General features: G+C 54.7%; 1 protein-coding gene across 1 annotated transcript in view; it reads left to right on the forward strand.

The window, feature by feature from the left end:
• LOC128847261 (butyrophilin subfamily 1 member A1-like) overlaps nucleotides 1-18,020 on the forward strand; it is a 36,580-nt gene extending 18,560 nt beyond the window's left edge. The window contains exons 6-8 of the mRNA XM_054046652.1: nucleotides 7,934-7,954; nucleotides 8,057-8,083; nucleotides 16,924-18,020. Of these exons, the coding sequence (XP_053902627.1) occupies nucleotides 7,934-7,954; nucleotides 8,057-8,083; nucleotides 16,924-17,483 (608 nt within the window). The 3' untranslated portion in view covers nucleotides 17,484-18,020. The remainder of the gene's footprint in view (nucleotides 1-7,933; nucleotides 7,955-8,056; nucleotides 8,084-16,923) is intronic.
• The last annotated feature ends 3,110 nt before the right edge of the window (nucleotides 18,021-21,130 follow it).

The following is a 21,130-nucleotide window of genomic DNA, read 5'->3' on the forward strand; positions in this document are numbered from 1 at the left end:
ATGGAATGAAATCCAACCTCTCGCCCTTTTCTCTCTCTATGTCGCACTGACACAGATGAGCTGTGAAGGGGAAGGGGCCTGAGCAGCTCTGTCTAGCAGCTCACATGGGCCAGGCTCATTGCTGGAGACTATAAGACTTGTCCAGTATTTAACAGGATCTCTCACTTGGGATTCCCCCTTCCACGGCCATGTAAAGAGGGAAGGGGCAGGATTTCACCCTCAGTGACCATGTACTGTGTGTGTGTTTGCTCTCGTATCCAGGAGGCATTTCATATCGGGGGAGGGGAGAAAAAGGGATACGTATCTCTTCTCTCCCTTCCTGTTTTAGCATAAAAGTGGTCACTCTGTATTTGGATGGAGGGAATTGAATTCACTGTTCCTCACCCCAGCAATCTTTGATGAGAGCCTTAGCTGTCCCACTGCCTTCTGCCCCAGTATCTGCCATTGCCCCACTGCCGCCCTCCCCAGTATCAGTCCTTGCATCCAGTTGTGAGGGAGAAGCACAGAAGCTGGATGTTTCTGTTAAAATGATCAGCAGTGAGATAATTGCAAATGGCGACAATTAAATTGTCATTGATCAGGCTTTAATGTCAGCATCCCAACCCCACTCGATAAGTGTGAGCAGCAAACAGCGCTTCCTGCAGACTCAAGCAGATCGCACTGGGCTGGAGCACTGCTTACACCCAGGTCACTTGCTCAGTGCTACCTTCATACCCAGAAAGGCCGGACACCTTTTAATAAATGGAGCGTGAGATTTTCACCCATCCTTCAACCCCTTTATGGTCAGCAAAAGGACCAAAACAGCATAACTGGGCTTCAAAAGGCCTGGATCCAGCTGGGGGAGGATTCGCTCCAGTGCAGGCACAGCAGAGAACAGCTGTGGGCTGCCCTCTGAGGACCCACTTACAAGCCCTATTGTAGGGGTGTAGGGAACATGGGACTGGGAACAAGAGGCAGGGAGGGGCCACAGTGCACGGTGCTGGAGAGATTCTGGGCCGTGCTGCTGCCCATATGCGCCCAGGGAAAGGCTGCTGTAACTAAAGGCACAAGCTAAGCCAGAAAAACTCACTCTTATTATGGAATAAGTGTATTCATATGGAGCATTACGCTGGTATAACGTGAGTGGTTTAAATGCCCAACTTATTTTACACTGGTGTAACTTTGCCCTGCAGCAAGCCCTGAGTTACAGCGGGGGCTGCAGCAAGCCCTGAGTTACAGCGGGGGCTGCAGCAAGCCCTGAGTTACAGCGGGGGCGGCTTTGGCATCCAGAGCGCCCGGGATCAGGAGGATACGGGGCAGCGCTTAAAGCTGCCTGAGCCCTCAAGTGCCCCTGGGCTGCAGGTTCTGAGCACAGAATCTCACGCTGAGAGTTTAGATCACATTGAGCAGAGCTCTTCACAGAGGTGTCCGCAGTGCTGCCCAGGTCTTTTTCCTGAGTATTTTAAAGCCAATAACCTGCATGCCTACGTCTGATTATCTGTGTAATGTGCGTTACCTCACATTGATCAACGCTGAATTTCATCAGCCATCATGTTATCCAAGCTTGGTCCCTCTGAAATAACTCAGACGTCTTTGGTAACCTAAATAATTGTGTGTCATCTGCAAATTTTGCCACTTCAGGGTTATCCTTTGTTCCAAGTCACTGATAAATAGCTCAGGGGTTCTCAAACTTCATTGCACCGCGACCCCCTTCTGACAACAACAATTACTACATGACCCCAGGAGGGGGGACCAAAGCCTGAGCCCACTGAGTGGGGGTGGGGCCAGGCCAAAGCTGAATCCCAAGGGCTTCTGTCCCAGACATGGGGCTTGTAATCTGAGCCCCAGTGCCCAGGGCTGAAGCTCTTGGGCTTCAGCTTCAGCCCCAGGTGGTGGGACTCGGGCTTCAGGCCCAGGCCCCAGCAACTCTAAGGCAGCCCTGGCGACCCCATTAAAACAGGGCCGCAATCCACTTTGGGGTCTTGACCCACAGTTTGAGAACCGCTGAAATAGACTAAACACCAGTCCTAATACCTGACTTTGAGGCACCCCACTGCTAACCTTTTTCCATATGAAAATTGACCATTTATTCCTGCTCTTTGTTTTCTGTCATTAAGCTGGTTTCTGATCCAGGACAATACTTTACCTCTCAGCCCATGATGACTTAGGCTATGTCTGCACTACAGAGCTTCTAACGCTACAGCTGTACCAATGCAGCCGTCCCACTGTAAGATCTCTAGTGGAGCCACTCTGTGCCAACGGGAGAGAGTTCTCCCATTGGCATAATGATTCACCTCCAGCGGGCGGAGGTAGCTATGTGGGCAGGAGAGTTTCTCCCACCGACATAGCACTGTGCACACTAACACTTATGCCATTGTAACTTATGTTGCTCAGGGGGTGGAATATTCACACCTCTGAATGACATAAGTTTTGGAGCCATAAGTGGTAGTGTGGACAGCTTTAGTTTCCTTAAAAACTTTTTGTGAGGAACTTTTTCAAAAACTTTTTGAAAGTCCACATCAGTTATGCCATTGGGTTCTCCTATGTGCCATACTGTAGTGACATACTCACTGACATTTTAATAGATGAGTGAGACACAAGCCTAGTCTATTCTAGGAATTGATATTGGTATAGCTACGTTTTTCTGGAGTGTGGATCCACACCCCTGAGAGATGTAGTTTATATTTACCAAGCTAACCCCTGGTGTAGACAGTGCTAGGTCGATGGAAGAATCAACCTAGCTACTGACTCTGGGGGAGGTGGGTTACCTATGACAATGGGAGAATCCCTCCCCTCAGCATAGGGAGTGTTGATGCTGAAGTCCCCCAGCAGCAGTGGTGCAGCTGCACTGCTGTAGGGGTTTACGTGTAGACATACCCACAGTTTTCTTTTCCAGCTGTGCTAGTTGGGTTTGTTCCCATCATTCTCATACAGCTGATTTAGAATTCTGGTTTAGTTCTTGTTTCAGCCAGTTTACCAGGCACTGACATAAGGCTCACTGGGCTGTAACTCTCAGAATTACTCCGGCCAAATTTTTAAAGCTGGGTACAACATTCCCAACCCTCTGAATCTCCGGAAGTGTAGCTGATTTTAATGAGTGATGCGTATTATTGTTAGCAGCTCAGCCATATCGCTCAGACGTCATTTCAGAACTCTTGGGCGTTTGGCACCTGGCAGGGATCTACGCTGCTCTTGGTGACTGCTGGCTCTTTAACTTATCAGTTGTTCCAATATCTCGTCTTCACACCTCGATCCCTGATAGTCATTTCATGACCAGAGCAGCTCCAGGGCAGGTCTCTCCCCAACATTCTCTGTGGTGAAAACTGATGCAGAGAAATCAGTCAGTCTCTCAGCATTGTCCTTAACCTCCTCAATTGCTCCCTTTCCCCCCTGCTGATCCAGGGGACCCATCGATTCTCTCACAGGCTTCCTGATTCTGATGGACTGAAATAATTCCCTGGTATTTGTTTTATATCTCTGGCTGTTCACTCTGCTAATTCCATTTAGCCTCCTAATTCCCATCATGCACTTCACCTGATGTACTTTATGCTCCTTTCTGCGGGCTTCACAGGGTTAATATTTTCCACTTGCTGAGGGATCCCTGTTTGGCTCTAACACCTCCTGCACCTGGCCAGGTGGGGTTACAATATTCCTCCCCTTGCTAATCCCTTCGCTGCTCAGGAGGTGACAGGCTCTGATTGCTGATGTAGCCTCCAGGCTGAGTCTAAGGCCTTGGCTACACTTGCAGATATACAGAGTTAAACCTGACTTCGTGCAGCTGAGTAGGGAAAGCGCTGCAGTCTGTCCACACTGACAGCTGCCCAGCGCACTGTGGTGGCCACATTTGCAGCAATTGCAGTGCTGTTGGGAGCCATGCACTATGGGCAGCTATCCCACAGAGCACCTTTTCGCGTTCTGGCGCCGTGGGTTGTGGGAAGGGGGCGTGGGTGCGGGGGATTCTGGGTCCTGTCCCAATGCCCCGTGATGCATCGCTTCACATCCCAGAAATCCCTTTGTTTGCATCCACCTTTGGCACCATCTTTCAACAGTTTCTGTGCAGCGCGATCTGTCTGCGGGAAATGGAGCCCGAACTGCTGAGGCGTATGCTGACTTATCTCGCCAGCACGTCACGTTTGGCTATCGAACTATTCCTTAAGATCCAAAGTGACAGTGAGAGTGAGGGTGAGGAGTCCGACGATGCTATTGAGCCGCGTAACGCGTACGACGCAAAATTGCTTGTGGCATTCACGGACATGCTCAGCACCGTGGAACGCCGCTTTTGGGCTCGGGAAACAAGCACCAAGTGGTGGGATCACATCGTCATGGAAGTCTGGGATGACGAGCAGTGGCTGCAGAACTTTCGGATGAGAAAAGCCACTTTCATGGGACTGTGTGAGGAACTCACCCCCATCCTGCGGCGCAAGGACACGAGATCGAGAGCTGCCCTGCCAGTGGAGAAACGGATGGCTATTGCAATCTGGAAGCTGGCAACTCCAGACAGCTACCGGTCGGTCGCAAACCAGTTTGGAGTGGGAAAGTCGACCGTTGGAATCGTGTTGATGCAAGTTTGCAGGGCCATTAATCACATCCTACTCAAAAGAACCATGACTCTGGGTAACGTGCAGGAAATAGTGGATGGCTTTGAACAAATGGGGTTCCCTAACTGTAGAGGGGCGATAGATGGGATGCACATTCCTATTCTGGCACCACCCCACCTAAGATCCGAGTACGTTAATCGGAAGGGGTATTTCTCTATGGTTCTCCAGGCGCTTGTGGATCACTGTGGGCGTTTCATTGACATTAACACAGGCTGGCCCGGAAAGGTGCATGACACACGGATCTTTTGGAACACTTGGCTGTTCAGGAAGATGCAGGCTGGGACTTTTTTCCCAGAGCGGAAGATCACGGTAGGGGAAGTTGAAATGCCCATTGTGATCCTTGGAGATCCCGCTTACCTGTTAATGCCATGGCTCATGAAACCCTACACAGGGAGCCTTGACAGCAGCAAGGAACGGTTCAACTACAGGCTGAGCCGGTGCCGAATGACTGTGGAGTGTGCCTTTGGCCGTTTAAAGGGCTGCTGGTGATCTCTGTATGGGAAGCTGGACTTGGCCGAACACAGCATCCCCGCAGTTATATCCACGTGCTGTGCCCTCCATAATATTTGTGAAGGGAAGGGTGAAAGCTTCACTCAAGCATGGACCTCCGAGGTTCAACACCCGGAGGCTGAATTTGCACAGCCAGAGAGCAGGGCCATTACAGGGGCCCAGTGCGGGGCTGCAAGGATTAGGGATACCTTGAGGGAGCAATTTGAGGCTGAAAACCAGCAGTGATATCTGGTGCCCTTCACAGGAGTGAAGTGCAGTAGTTCCAATCTTTAGGAATCAGTGTCTGCTTAGCAGACAAGCAGGCTTGCAGTGCCTGTTTATTTCCTGGGCTAAGGAGTCTTTTACTTTATGCAATAATAAAGAATGTTTTCAAAGCCAAAGAATCCATTTATTGAAAAGAAAAAAAAATTATTTATTGAAAAGAAACAAGGGGGTGGAGTGGGGAACAGTACAATCACAGATTCGCGTATGTCCTGTCTGGTGTGCTGTGCAGTGAGTGCTGCACTTCAGGGCAGCTATACTGCATGGTGATGGGGGTTGAGTGCAGAGGGTAAGGGTCGTGGTTTTCAGGGTTGGGTGGTGAAGATACTGGTGTTGGAGGCAGCGGGTGGCGTGAAGAACATGGAAGTTGGGGAAAGTGGGTTGGAGGTGACAGTGGGGCACAATGGAAAGAGTTTTGGGACAAGGGCTGTGGCGGGGGGGTGTTTGCGTTTGCGGTACTGCTCCTCTTTCTGCATGGCTACCAGCTCCTGGATAGCATCTGCTTGGCGCTCCAGGATGCTTATGAGCCTGTCAATGCTTTGCTGCCGGTGCACGGTGCTTTGCCGCTGGTGCGCTGCGTTTTCCTGGCGGATCCTGCTTTCTCTCTCCCCCTCCAGTCCTGTGCCTTCTCATTCTCTTTAATAGATTGCCGCATCACTTCTTGCAGCATGTCTTCTTTGCTTTTTCGCGGTCTCTTCCTGAGTCTTTGCAGTCTCTGAGCAGGCAATAAGAGGGACGGCTGAGGTCACAAGGTTGATGCAGCTGTATAGGCAAAATGCAACATTTAACAGAGGCAGCATTGTTTATACCAGACAGAGTAATGATTTCCCCCGCACTTAAGGAGTAGAAAACACACAGGTCTACACAATAGCATAATTTTCCCATCTGAAACACAGCACACATATCCCACGGGAGTCTCACAAAGGTGAGTAAGGGGGACTGATTGTTTCAGGGCTGCACTGTCCTCTGGGTTTCTGTGCCTTGGGGAGAGCCAACAGCTTCAGGGGGCACCTACACTGAACACTGTCCCAACATTTTCCACAGGAGTTCGTCCTGGACAATATCTCGCTGCTGAGGGTGACCTGGGAAGCAAGGGAGGGTCTTCTACTGCAATGCGGCTTCCGCCCTGGCCCATATGCAGCTTGCCTGTGTGCAGCAATGGTGCCCCCGTCCCTCGCGGCACAGTGGCGCGGACACGTTAGCCTGGCTGGGACAAGGACCACGGCGGCTCTCCCGATAAACCTGAGCAAATGCATTGCACACGTTCTGGACGAGACATTAGAAGAGATTATCGAGGCCGATTACCGCGATGTGATAAACCACATCAATGCACTATTCCGCATCTAGGCATGCATGCCTAACCCTCCTCTCCCAAAGAGCCCGGACCGAAAAAATTCCTTCCCGAAAAAAAAACCCGCTTACCGGGAACCTGCTCTTCTGTTTGTCCTCCACCAAGTACCGGCCGCTGCGACTGGCTACCTTCCTCCTGGCTCGAGAAGAGCTCCTGGCTGCATGGCTCCAGGGTGTCTCCATCCGGCCCACCACCATCACTCCCGTTTTCCTCCTCCTCCTCCTCCTCCCCTCTCCCCCCCCCACCCACCGGCTCTGAAGTGTCCATGGTGGTGCTCGGAGTGGAGGTGGGGTTAACCCCAAGTATCGCATCCAGCTCTTTGTAGAATCGGCAGGTCGTGGGGGGAGCACCCGAGCGGCCGTTTGCGTCGCGGGCTTTGCGGTAGGCACTCCGAAACTCCTTCACTTTAATCCTGCAGTGCAGGGCATCCCGGTCATGGCCCCTTTCCATCATGTCCTTTGATACCTTCCCGAAGGTATAGCAATTCCTACGGCTGGAGCGCAGCTGGGACTGGACAGCTTCCTCCCCGCAAACACTGATGAGGTCCAGCAACTCGCCATTGCTCCATGCTGGGGCTCGCTTGGCGTGTGGAAGCATGGTCACCTGGAAAGATTCGCTGATAGCACTCCACACCACGCCTGGCTGAGCAAACAGGAAGGGGATTTTTAAAATTCCCGGGGAATGTAAAGGGCTGGTCACATGGTTGGTTACCTGAGGCCAGGGCAGTAGAGTTTGAACTGATGACCAGAGTGGCTACAACAGGCATTGTGGGATACTGCCGAATACTTCTGGAGGCCAGTCACAGCGCATTGGGCGGCCACACTGGCGCCGCAGCACTGCAGCGGCAGCGCTGCACTCGCTATTCCTCTCAGAGAGGTGGAGTACATGCAGCGCTGCAACCACGGAGATACAGCACTGCAAATGCCTTGCCAGTGTGGACGGGGAGAGAGTTACAGCGCTGGAGGCGGCTTTACAGCGCTGCAACTCGCAAGTGTAGCCGAGGCCTAAGCATTTTAACTTCCTTACTTTAAAGTCTTTTTGACTCACTTCTCTTCTGCAAGATAATGTGATATCAGGGTGACCAGACAGCAAGTGTTAAAAATCGGGATAGCGGGTGAGGGGTAATAGGCACCTATATAAGACAAAGCCCCAAATATCGGGACTGTCCCTATAAAATCGGGACATCTGGTCACTTTATGTGATATTGACTCATTTCTCTTTGTTTTATTTTTAGACAAACTCCAGGCTGAGCTCAGTAAGTTCTATTCCCCCCGTATCACCCTGTGTGACATTGTCTCCTGCTCAGCGTGTCGGTGTTCAGGAGCGTTCTCACCCCTCTGTCTGTGTTTGGTTGCAGGGTGGAGATGCGCCCAGCTCTACGCAGGTACTGTACATACCGCTGATGTTTTATCCATGGTGAGACCCACCTCCCCCTGGGAGCTCTCTGCTCCTTTCGCTGCACAGAGCATTTTCCTATGACATTCAATAGGCTGGAAGAAGCAATATCACTGGGGGCAGATGGAAAGGGGCAGGTGACACCCCAGGTTTATTGCAGAGCAGGGACCTGCCCCCTTTGGGAAAGGGCTGATTGGTGAGGGAATACTGCCCCCTGGTGTCACCTTTGCAGGGCGGTACCTGGGCTCTGCAGGATGGACATTCTTATCTGGCCATCATTTGCACTGAACCGCTCAGCTCCCTTCCCAGCAGCAGGGTTTCTGTGCTCAGACCAGGCTTTAGCACAATTTCCTTCTAGCACAACAGGCCCAGACAGGAGCTGTTCAGTGTCCCCTGGATTTGGGGGGAGGGAGGCCCTGTCCCCACGGCAAGGGCAGACACGGTTTTATAACCAGCTTGTGACACTCCCCTGACCCAATTGCAACAAATTGTGCCCATGCAGCAGCTTTTCTGCCTCACAGCCGTGGCTGAGCTGTGTGTGCAGGGCCGGTGCAACCACTAGGTGAACTAGGCGGCCGCCTAGGGCACCAAGTGGTTGCGGGCACCGAAAAGCGCGCTCAGGGGAGGCGGTGGAGTGGAGGTGAGCTGGGGCAGGGGGGTGCAGGGAGGGCTGCCCGCAGCAAGTAACTGGGGGGGAGGGGAACGTGCAGGGGAACCGCTGCCCGCCCCAGCTCACCTCCGCTCCGCCTTCTCCCCTGAGCATGCCGCCCCCACTCTAATTCTCCTCCCCTCCCAGGTTTGCCGCACCAAACAGCTGATTGGCACTGCAAGCCTGGGAGGCGGGAGAAGTGGAGTGGCACTGGCGTGCTCAGGGGAGAAGGAGGAGCGGAGGTGAGCTGGGGCGGGGAGCTGCCGCAGGGGGGCCCCCTGGGCGGAGTGGGGGCGGAGAGCTGCTGCAGGGGGGGCGCCGCAGGGCTGGTAGTTGCCACAGGGGGGGCTCCCCTGCTCTGCCCCATGGCCCCCGCCCCCACTCCCCTGAAGACTGCAGCCAGGCCCGACCCTGCACTCACCACATGGTAAGTGGAGCGACCCGGCCCCAGCCTGCTTCGCTCCCCGGGCTCCCAGCTGCGCTACCGGCGAGTGCTGGGGGGCGGTTCCCACCTCTCTCCTCCCCCCAAGCCTGGGAGTCAGGGGAGCAGAGCAGGCTGGGGTCCCAGGCCTCAGCAGGGGAGCTGTGTGGGGTCCTGCCCCAGGCCTCCGTGGGGGACGGCGGGCTGGCCACTTCCTGCGGGAAGTGGAGTGACCCGGCCCCAGCCTGCTCTGCTCCAAGCCAGGGGAGTAGAGCAGGCTGGGGCCGGGTCACTCCACTTCCCGCAGGAAGTGGCCTGTCTCCCTCCTCACAACCCCCCGCGGAGGCTTGGGGCCCCACACAGCCCCCCCCGTGGGGGGGCTGCGTAGGGCACCAAAATAGCTAGGGACGGCCTGGTGCATGCTGGGAGAGTCTGGGCAGCTCCAGCAGTGATCAGGGAGCCCAGGGGACATGCACACACATTGCAGCACCACTGGCCCATGGGTCCATGAACTCCGAGGTATCCGACCGCACAGAGCTGGAAGGGAGGGGGGCACCCAGGGCAGTTACACAAACACTGCTGAGGGTCCTGTAAGGGTCGCCACCTCTGAGGTGCAACAAAACAGGAAATCTGCCTGCTTCATGTACACCACTTGTCCCCTCACTCAGACACTGTCACCCCATCCAAATCCTGGGAGAGGGCACCAGCCCCCAGAGGATCCAGCTCCTGGACTTTCCCAAGTACCAACCTCACCAAGCAGGACATGGCACCAGAAACACCCCCCTGCCCCTGGCAGTGACCCCCACAGCTGGTACCTGCACAGTGGTGACTGGGCCCTGCTGGCCCTGAGCTCCTGATCTCACTCATTGCTCCAAGCTGCCCCGTCTCTGCAGCTCCCAGGCACTCTGGACCCAGAGCTCCCTTTGCGTAGGCACCGACACCCCGCAGCTCCCCCGCTACAGCCACTGACACACCTGGGACTTGTCATGTCCTGGGCAGACTCACAGATTTCCCAGGAGAGTGACATGGACAAAGGGACAATCCTGGGAAAACCTGGACAGGAAGGGTTGCCAACTTTCTAATCTCCCAAAACCGAACACCCCTGCCCTGAGGCCCTGCCCCTGCCCTTCCCCTTCTCCAAGTCCCCAGCCTTGCTCACTCCATCCCCCCTCCCTCTGTCGTTCACTCTCCCCCACCCTCAGTCACTTTCACTGGGCTGGGGCAGGGGTTTGGGGTGCAGGAGGGGGGTTAGGGCTCCGGCTGGGGGTGCGGGCTCTGCGGTGGGGTCAGGGATGAGGGGTTTGGGGTGAAGGAGGGGATGCGGGAGGGGGTTCAGGGTCCTGGCAGCACTTACCATGGTGTTGGAGTGACCAGGCAAGGTACTAACAAACTTCAACAGGATTTTATTTTAAAAGTGGAAACCTCTTTACCAAGCTGCTGCTGCACCCTGGGTAGCTCTCACTCAGCCTCCTCAGCTCCTTCCCCTCCTTCCTGTTTCCTGTTCTTTCAGACTCCCAACAGCCAGTGCTCCCAGTTCTAATAATTACAAACAACATCTAAACACCACATTCCCTCCTCTCTTAAGAAACTCTCCCAATTAAAATAAACATTGGTGTTCTAACCACAGGAACAAATAGGAAACAAGACACTATACTGTTGGCAGAAATATTACACTGAAAACACTGGAGATACTACATAACATAGTTTCTAGTCCAGACAGGTGGTCATCTGGGTCTGACAGGCCATCTCTCAAGCCCCAGTTCCAGTGCAATGTCTTGTTGTGTTGGTTCTACTGTGAAGTCATCCAATGCAGACTGGGTGTTGGCATAATCGCCTCTTGGTGCATAGGCAGGTGCAAGATAAGAAGCATTCCATACCCACCCATCAGAAAGTCGATAGATGTAAGGTCCCTTCTTCTCTATGATTTTAAGAGGAGCTGTGAATTTATGGTCCCCTTTGCGTAAAATTCCAGGTTTTCGTATTCTAACGAAGGAACCACACTCAAACTTTGGTTCCTTAGCACCCCGCTGCTTGTCTGTGAAAGCCTTAGACTTCGCTTGGTTTCGTTCAACTGTTTTTCTCACATCATCCTCGGTTGGGGCCTCAGGTCGTGCCTTTAACAATCCAGCAATGTTCAGTTTAGTATTCATCTGTTTCCCATGTAGTAACTCTGCGGACAATCTTTGCATTGTGGCATGTCGTGTAGCCCGGTATGCTTGCAAAAAATTGGTAGTGAAGGGTATCCACAATCGCCCTTCCAGTTTAGCCATTTGCAAACTCTCTTTCAAACTTCTGTTAAACCATTTGATTTCCCCATTGGCTTGAGGGTAATATAGGGATGACCTTCTGTGTAAAATGTTCCTCTCTGCTAGAAAAGTTTCAAACTCCAGGGAAGTAAATTGGCGGCCGCTTCCAGGAGGCAGGGAGCATGCCTTAGCCCCGGGCCCCCGCTGCGCCACTGACCAGACTTTTAACGTCCCAGTCAGCAGTGCCAACCGGAGCCACCAGGGTCCCTTTTCGACCAGGCGTACCAATCAAAAACCAGATGCTTGGCAACCCTATGGACAGGTGCCAGCCCTAGGTCCTGTCCACACGGCCCAGTAACACTTTGCTGAGCCAGGTACAGGCAGCCATGTGCCAGCCCAGGCCCCTGGCAGGGACGCTTAGCTGCCAGCTGCCATGGTCACTAACAGTGTTAACTCTCACATGCCACTCACCATGCTAGAGCCCACAGGCCCCTGGACCCAGCCCCAGAACAGCTGTAACCTAGAAACAGAGCAATGCAGGGCTGGAAGGGACCTCGAGAGGTCACCTAGTCCAGCCCCCCATGCTGGGTCAGAGACTAGACTATCCCTGGCAGGGGTTTGTCCAACCTGTTCTTATAAACCCCCAGTGACGGGGATCCCACAACCTCTCTTGGAGCCTGGTCCAGAGCTTCACTGCCCTGAGAGTTAGAAAGTGTTTCCTCATCTCCAGCCTCAGTCTCCCTTGCTGCAGATTGTGCCCATTGCTCCTTGGACAGGCCCTCGCCCTTTCCGCTGGGGGCACTGGCTGTGTCACCAAGTGTGAGCATCGCTGTTATTGCACTGAATGGCTGGTGTTGCTGGGCTGGCTCAGGGGGACAGTGAGGGCAGCTGAGCGGGGCCGGCTCCAGGCACCAGCGTAACAAGCTGGTGCTTGGGGCGGCACATGGAAGGGGGCGGCATGTCCGGCTCTTCAGCGGTAATTCAGCGGCGGGTCCCTCACTCCATCTCGGGGGGAAGAACCTGCCGCCGAAGAAGCGGTGGTGGTAGAGTCGCGGCAGAAGTGCCGCAGATCGCAATCGTGGCTTTTTTTTTTTGTTTTTTTTTGGCTGCTTGGGGCGGCAAAAACCCTGGAGCCAGCCCTGCAGCTGGGGCCTTTCACGCCCCAGTCACTGATCTCAGCCTAGGCTGAGAGTCCAGTTCCCAGCAGACAGGAGCTCACATCGTAACTCACATTAACGGCAGCCTCACCGGCCACCTCCGCAGGGAGGCCAAGGCCTGAATGGGCCTCAGGGACGATTCCTCCCCAGGGAGAGGTTACAGCAGGTGTCAGGGCTGAGCTATGTTGGCAGGACAGTGGGGGGCTCACACGGCCGCTGTGACGTCCTCGTACCCTCAATACACAGAGCTCCAGCAGCTGGGGTGTAAACCCCACTCGTACCCCCAGCACAAAACTCACTGACACTGCCCCAAGCCCCCTCTCCTCCTGGGGTTGGAGGGTGAGTAAGGGGCACTGGAAGAGTGGGGCCAGAGGCCATGGCCAATCACTTTTACCAATGGGAGGGCTATTCCCTCCCACTTTTTACCAGCTGTAAGGGTGAGCGACGAGGGGGGAGGGGGCCGAGAGGAGCGACCAGTGGGTCAGGGTGTTGGGGAGAAGAGGTGGTGTGAGGGTGGGGGCTCGGGGAGAAGGGGCGGTGTGAGAGCGGGGGTTCAGGGAGAAGGGGCGGTGTGAGAGCGGGGGTTCAGGGAGAAGGGGTGGTGTGGGGGCAGGAGATTGGGAAAAAGGGCCGGCATGAGAGGGTGGGGCCATGGTTTGGGCACTGGTGACCCCTCTACTTTTAGAGAGGTTCCATCACTCCTGGGGAGAGGACCATCCCGGATCCTGATCCACGGGCACATCTGTGTATTTGCCGGGTGCACAGAGCTTTCTGGGTGGAGACACTTTCACGCTCACCCAGGAACCTGTGCTGGGAGGCCCCAATGCCCAGGAAGGTGAGGGCTCTCACTCCCCTGTCCCGGGGGTGAAGGGAGGGGCCCTGGGGCTGCTTTTCCCCATCCCAGGAATGGGGTGAAGGGGAGGTGGAAACAGACAATGTCCCAGCTTGCGCTGGGAGGGGCAGATCTGGCTCCACCCTGGGCTTCAGAGCCTGAGCTCCAGCCTGAGCCTGAACATCTATGCGGCTATTTTTAATTCCAAAGAGGGAGCTCCACAAGCCTGAATCTGTCCACCCCGTTCCAAGACTCACTTCTGCAGGCTGTGTAGAATAGGGTGACCAGACAGCAAGTGTGAAAAATCGGGGCAAGGATGGGGGGTAATAGGAGCCTATACAAGAAAAAGACCCAAATATCGGGACTGTCCCTATAAAATCGGGACATGTGGTCACCCTAGTGTAGAAGGACCCAAAGTTTCTCCAGAGTCTGGGTGTGAAAGTTGCCAGCATGTCTGACCCAGGGCTGGTAATTAGAGCGAGCGGGGTGGCTGGCACAGTCGTTAGATGGAGACACCTGAGACCCTGGCTCTGAGACGGTCTCTGGGACCATTATCTGCTCTGGGAGATGCCCAGGTGCAGCTGCAGAGGGTCTGTGCCACTCACAGCATCCATGGAACAAATGGCTCTGGGCAGAGAGTTCGGGCTGGATCCAAGTCTCAATTTTCAGCCTGATTTGTGGGGGTGAGATCACGGGCCCAGGGGGCATTTGTCTGCAAAGGGCAAATTAAACAGCAGCTCTGGAGTGTCCTGAACCTGGCCTGCCTGTAATTGTGTGTTTCTGGGGGTGTTGACAGTCACTCACTGCAAGTCACTGGGATTCAGGCTCCTAAGTTGCTCAGACAGGTTTGCAGTGGAGCTGGGTGAAATGTTTTGGACAAATAGTTTATTTGCTGCAAAATTATATTTCGGGTCAACAGAAACTATTCGTGAATCCATGTTGAGTTTGCCGTCGAGTTTCAATTAAGAGAAGAAGGTGCCGCTGCTTCCCTTCTAGCCTTTAGCCCAGCGGCTGGGCCCTCAGCTGGGAGCCCCAGGTTCAATCCCCCCGTGTGATGCCATAAGGGCTCAAAGCGCTGGGATCCGAGTGACATCCCCCTGTGTCTAAACACTGCCATGGGCACTGGGCCAGAGCGTGGGAGTGAGAATGACTCTGCAGCCCAGTGTGTCGGGCCCCCACCTGAGAGCCCAGAGTCCAGCTCCCCTGCTCCAGTGCCCCTGTAGTTATTGATCTATAACTCCAGTGATGGGAGTGGTTACGGCCCCTGGCACAGCAGTGTCTCAGGCCATGTCTGCTGAGGTTTCCTTTCACCGATGTAGCTGCACCGGTGCAAACCCCTAGTGCAGACGCGCTGTGCGGGTGTGAACTGGGACTGGCCCCTGGTGCAGCTTCTCCCAGATGGACGGGGCAGGAAGTGGGGAAATGCCCCCTGCCCTCCCCACTGCCGTGGCCTCATTAGCAATAGCCTATTAGTGCACATTTATACCCCCCCAGAATCTTCCACTGTAATGCCCCCGCAAGTGAGCCCAACCCAGACCACTGCCCCCGTGGGGGTGGGGCTGGGCCCGGCGAGGGGAGGGGCTGGCTGTGGGGTTTTCCTGGCTGGAAGGTGGTGCACATGGGGCCCACCAGCATGGAGAGTCCCAGCTGCTCCCCCTGGGGCAGGGCTGCACCGCCAGTGTGTGTGGGAACAGCACCGACCTGCTCTGAGCTAGAAACCAACCACACATGACCCGAAAGGTACAGAGATTCCCAGTGGCCTACCTCTCCCTCACCCCTCTCTGGCTCTTGCCCCTCCCTTACCCTTCCTTCACCCCTGTGAGGGACTCTGCATCTATTCTGAACCCTCACCAACATCCCTCCCTCTCTTCTCACTCCCTTTCTGCTCCCGTGGGCCCCTTCCCCTCTACTCCCACTTTGCCTCCTTGGCACGTGCCCCTGCCCTCCACCCATCTCTGCCCCGCTGGAACTCACCCGTCCCTTCTCCCCCTGCCCTACTGGCATCTTCCCCTCTCCCCCAAACATCCTCTGCATCCTGGAGCCCACCCATCACTTCACACCCCTGCTATGTCCTGGCATCCACCTCTCCGCTTTCCCACCTCTGTGCCATGTCTCCCACCCCTCCCCTCACCCCCATCTGCTTCCCTGGTTCCTACCACTGCCATCACCCCCTCCCCACCCTCTGCTGTCCTGGCTTTTGCCCTTCTTACTCCCCTCAGCCCTCCTGGCACCTGCCCCTCTCCCCACCCTCTCTGACCCCTGACACCCACCCCTTCCCTCACCCCCCTGTGCCCACCCTTCCTCTAGCGCCACTCTGACCCCCTGGCACCTGCCCTTCCCCTTACCCGCGCACCCTTCTGCTGCCTACCCCTTTCTTCCCTCCCCCTGCCTCCAACACCTGACATTCCCCTTGTCCCCTTCCTTCCTGTTGCCCACCCCCTCACCACCCTCTGCCCCACTGACCCCGCTCTCCTCTCGCCCCTCTGCCACCATCACCCATGCCACCTTCTCTTTATTTCTCACCCCTGCCCCTCCCCTCCCCCTCTGGCTCTGCGCCCCTCACCACCCCTCCAGTCCCCTGGTGCCAGCTCCTCCTCTGCCCCAAGTCCCAGCTCTACCCTTGCCCCATCTGCCTCCTTGGTGCCTGCTGTTTCCTTTGCCCCCCTCTGCCTGCCTGGTGCAAGTCCCTTCCCTCACCCCCCCTTTGGGACCCCTGGTCTCAGCCGTTCCCCTCACCTCAGCACTGCCCCACCCCTCACCTCTCCTCCTAACCTCTGGGTCCCACCCCTCCCTTCATCTTCCCTCTGCCACCCTGGTGCCCACATTTCCCTTCACACCCCTCTGCCCCCCTAGCTCCCGCCTTCTCCACACCCCTCTCTCTGCCCCCCTTCTGCTCACCTGCTCCTTCAACCCCCATTCTGCCCCTTTGGCACCAGAGCCTGCCCATTTGCTCCCCCTCATGGTTCCACCTGCCCCACTCCTCATCATCTCACCCCCTGGCAGCTCACCCTCCCCTTGATTTCCCCTCACACCCCTCTGCCCCCTGGTGCCTGCCCCTTCCCTTGCTTCCTGTGGCCCCTGGGTCCGTTCTCTTCTTCTGCCCTGATGCCCACCCGTCCCCTCAGTCCTTGCAGCCCCCTGGAACCTGCCCCTCCATTCACCCCCCTCTGTCCTGCTGGTGTCCATCCCTTCCCTTGTCCCCCCATTGCCCTTGTGCCCGCCCCTCCCCTATGTCCCTCCCTCCACCCCCTCTGCTCCTGTCATCTCCCCCTCCCCTTTCCTCTCCCAGCATCTACTTGTCCCCTCCCCCGCCTCCAATGACATCTTCTCACCCCTCCCCCCGCCCCCCCCCGCTCCTCCTGCCCTTTCCCCTCATTGTCTCCTCACAGGCAGATGGGCCCTGACTCCCCTCAGGCAACAACCCCCCCCCACCCCCAACGATTAACGGGGATGCAGGTTAATTTCCCTTTGATCCCAGTGACCAGCCCCTGCCCCCGGCCCTGACTCTGTGACTCTCTCCCCAGTGGACGTGACTCTGGATCCAGACACGGCAAATCCCTACCTCGTCCTGTCTGAGGATCGGAAACGTGTGAGAGACGGAGACACACAACAGAATCTGCCCAACAACCCTGAGAGATTTGATCCTTGTGTCTGTGTCCTGGGCGCTGAGGGGTTCGCGGGCGGGAGGCGTTACTGGGAGGTGGAGGTGGGAGACAAGCCTGAGTGGGCTCTGGGGGTTTGTAGGGAATCTGTGAGCAGGAAGGGGGACATCACACTCTCACCTGAGGATGGATACTGGGTCGTGTGGCTGAGGGGTGGGAGATACAAGGCCCGCACCTCCCCCTCGACCCCCCTCCCCGTGAGCGTCAGGCCCAGCCGGGTGGGGATTTTCCTGGACTATGAGGCGGGCGAGGTCTCGTTTTACAATGTGACTGACAGGTCCCATCTCTTCACTTTCACTGGCACCTTCTCCGGGACGCTCCGCCCTTATTTCTGTCCTGGTCTCAACGCTGGGGGTGAAAACGCGGCTCCCCTGATCATCTGCCCGGTCCCAGCTCAGGCCGGGGGGAATCTCTGTCCCTGACAGTGACCCCGCGGCACAGACTGTCCCCTCCCAGCGCTGCTGCTCTTCCCGTCCCCAGTGGTGGGGGCCAGTTACTGCAGCAACTGGACATTTTGTGCTGACCGGACGCTGCCAGTTTCCCTGTTCAACTGGAGCTTCCAGTCGAAAAACAGACACCTGGGAACCCCCAGCCCTCACCTTCCCCGTCCCCTGCCCCAGGGGTAGCAGATGGGGGTGGATGGGGTCATTTACCCCTGTCAGAATTTTCTACCCCTGTGAAAGCTCAACGTAAAATATGAAAGAAAAAAGATTATTCTAATTTAGAAAATATTATTGTAACAAGGTGTAAATACAAGAACATTTTAATTTACATTTCAACAGTATTTCAAAAACAAGCATCTAAACGTATTTTTAGAATTGGAATTATTTACATTTATTTTTTGATTCTTCCCTCAAGTCTATATTGAAGTTTAACTTCTCTAAATAACGTCATTTGTATTTCAACTGTGGAATTTCAAGAAATCCAAAATATTTATCTTAACAAAATAAACCATTACATTGTCAGAGGAGGTTATTCGGTTATAATGTACATGTGTCGTAAACATCACAACTACACACGTGCAGCTGCTCTCTCTCCCCCTCTCTTTATTGTCTTGACTGGTTCTCTCTGGAAGGCAGGGCACATACACCCACCTCCTGCACTACATCTTTGAAAATTAATAGGTGAAAAAATGATAGAATTAATTAAGCAATATATTTAAGTGAACTCACCCAAAATTATATATTTGTCTTTGAAGTTCTGTCAGCAGTAAATCATTTGATTTTTAGCTTTCTATCTACATATAATTGGTAATCAAGATATGACCCTTCCTTTCTTTTTCTCACATCAATTAACAAAACAGCGTACCTACGGTGTCCTCTGTACAGTGTGACTTTCAACACGTGGTGCCTGTGAAGTCATGATGGCAGGGGCAGGGTCAAGCCAACGAGGGCGGGCCCATCCTGTTCCAGAAGTTCTGTAATATCCAGTAGTCTGGGGATGTGTCAGTGGCCACCCTACTTGTCTACACAGGGGGGTTAAACTGGATTAAGTTGAGTTAATTTGATTTAAAAACGTATGTGCACACATACCACAATCCTTCCCAGCACACTAATTCTGCATTCATGGTGAACTCTGGAGTCCTCTTGCAAAGTGGATCCCCATGCTGCGAATAAAGTTCCATCCGTCTATTGTTTGAGTGCACACAATCCTGCTGCACACCACTTTGGCAGTCCTCCAATAGCTATCCCACACTGCTTTACAGGGAACTGTTATTGACCTGTTTACCTGCGTGTCCTCTGGTGTCTACTTCCCAGGATGACCCATCCCCCATTCAAAAGTTGGGATGGGGCCAAATTTTGCCCATTTCCTCCTGGGTTTGAGTGTCTCACTGTTGCTGCAATATTACCCCAGGATCCCTACAACATTCCTTGAGCAGCCTCTGGGAGCCGTGCTGAGACCTGGATCTCAGCAACACTGGGGAAGAAGCGTTGGTTCAGGAAGCTCTTGTAGCCAGTCACTGCGCTAGAGATCTGTCTGTGGTGTCACTGAGGGGCCGTGACTGGGATGCTGACCAGGGCCTGATAAAGGAATTTACATCCCTCTTACACACAGTGACCAGCACAAGAGAGACCTTTATCTGTGCTGATAGGGCCCCACTCAGCGTTACCTGGCAGGGCTGTGTCTGCGCAATAGGGGGGGTGGGTTTGCGGGATTCCCAGGTCCTCTCAGGGCCATTAACTGTGTTATCTGACTCTGAGATGGGAACCTCCGGCATTTCCTGCCCTGGGGGAGTCTCTGCCCAAGGAGGGGAGTGAAACAGCCCCAAGGGCCAGCACGGAGGCAGGAGTGAGAGCGCCGGGGCCCTGCTGTACGGGATGCTCTGCGCTACAGACTCAGCCGTGTGGGGGAGTTGGTCCCAGTGCGGTGAGGGGTGGAGTGAGCTGGGAAGGGGATTCGGTGGCTGGACCAGGGGAAGGGGCGTGAGAGCCCAGCCTCAGGGCTGTGTGAGTGATGGGCCCAGGCTGGGTAAATGGGACCCGCTCACAGGAAGGAGCCCAGGCAGCTTGTTTCCCATTCTCGCCACGTGTTCACCTGACCACACGGCTCCTCCCCAACTCCACGTCCTTCACCTGGGCACCTTCCTGTACAACCGCACCCCTAACCCCTCCTTGCCCTGCTCTGTACCCAGCAGCTCCAGCCCTCTGTGCCGTCTGTGGGGAGGGAGCTGGTGAGCCTGAGCTGGGCGAGTGTTGTGCTGAGGTCAGACAGGGGAGGCTGGAAGCAGGTTGGCTTTGCAGTGTTAAAAGAGCTTCATCGCACACACCTAGTGACACGGGTGATTTAGCAGCCCACACACGCTATGGGAGTCATGAGATCCTCACAGACATTCACTTTCCTTTGTGTTTCTCTCTGTGTATCCCCCTTGTGTGCTGAGATGCTGCTGCTGGGTGTGACATTAACCCCGTCATTTCACAGACCCAATAGAGATGTCATTGGGATCCATGTTATGTTATTCTTGTTTTCCTGGCTTTAATTCCTGGCCTGGCTGCCTGACAATGAGCAGAATTGGGACCACGCAGGGACAGAGCAGGTTGTGCTGGCCCCTCCCCTGTCATTTCCCATGGCCCCAGTGGGAGGCCAGCAGCAAAAAGGTCAGTGCAGATCAGGGACAGTGCTGTGGAGGGGAAGCCCAGGATGGAGTCATAGAATATCAGGGTTCAAAGGGACCTCAGGAGATCATCTAGTCCAACCCCCTGCTCAAAGCAGGACTAATCCCCAGATAGATTTTTGCCCCAGATCCCTAAATGCCCTCCTCAAGGATTGAATTCACAACCCTGGGTTTACCAGGCCAATGCTCAAACCACTGACCTATCCCTCTAAACATATGTGTGCCATGTCTGTAGATACCTCATATGTAATTGGGCATGAGATGTCAAAAATATGCATGACACCATGTGCCTGAGAAAATGAAGGCAATTTCTTGCTGTCATTTGTGGGCTGGCCTGAACTGTCTCTAGGAGACTGGTCAGAGTGTTGAATCTGTGCAACAGGAGGAATTCTGTTGCTTAAACTGCATCAAGTTCAACCCCTATAAACTCCAAATGCTTTACTGGAGTCAAGGCCAATTTCTGGGTATTGAGTTGTAGACCCAGTTGCGCAAAAATGTCCTTTGTGTGGCTCGTAGGGCATCTTTGAAGGACTGAGAAGGCAGTCATCCAGATATGGGTAGATTACGCTATCCAGTGTTCGTAGATGTGCTGCTATGACAGAGAGGACCTTGGAGAATACTTTGGGTGCCAGTGAGAGACTGAATAGAAGTACTCTGTACTGGTAGTGGTCCTGCCCATAGGTAAATCAAAGGAATCTTCTGTGGGACGGTAGGATTGAGATGTAGAAATAGGCATACTGTATGTCAAGGGCAGAGAACCAATCTCCCTGCTCCAGAGATGGAATAATTGCTGCTAGTGTGATCATCTTGAATCTTTGCGCCTTAGCGGGAGTGGGATCCCTTCACTCACAGAGCTGCTGATCGGGATCTGCCAGGCTGCTAAGGAGCTGCTCCCAGGCTATGGGACAAACTCCCACAGGAGCTGAGAACCCCCCAAACATCCCCACGCTGGGTTCC

This window comes from Malaclemys terrapin, chromosome 13, assembly GCF_027887155.1.
Source record: "Malaclemys terrapin pileata isolate rMalTer1 chromosome 13, rMalTer1.hap1, whole genome shotgun sequence".
Lineage (NCBI taxonomy): Eukaryota > Metazoa > Chordata > Testudines > Emydidae > Malaclemys > Malaclemys terrapin.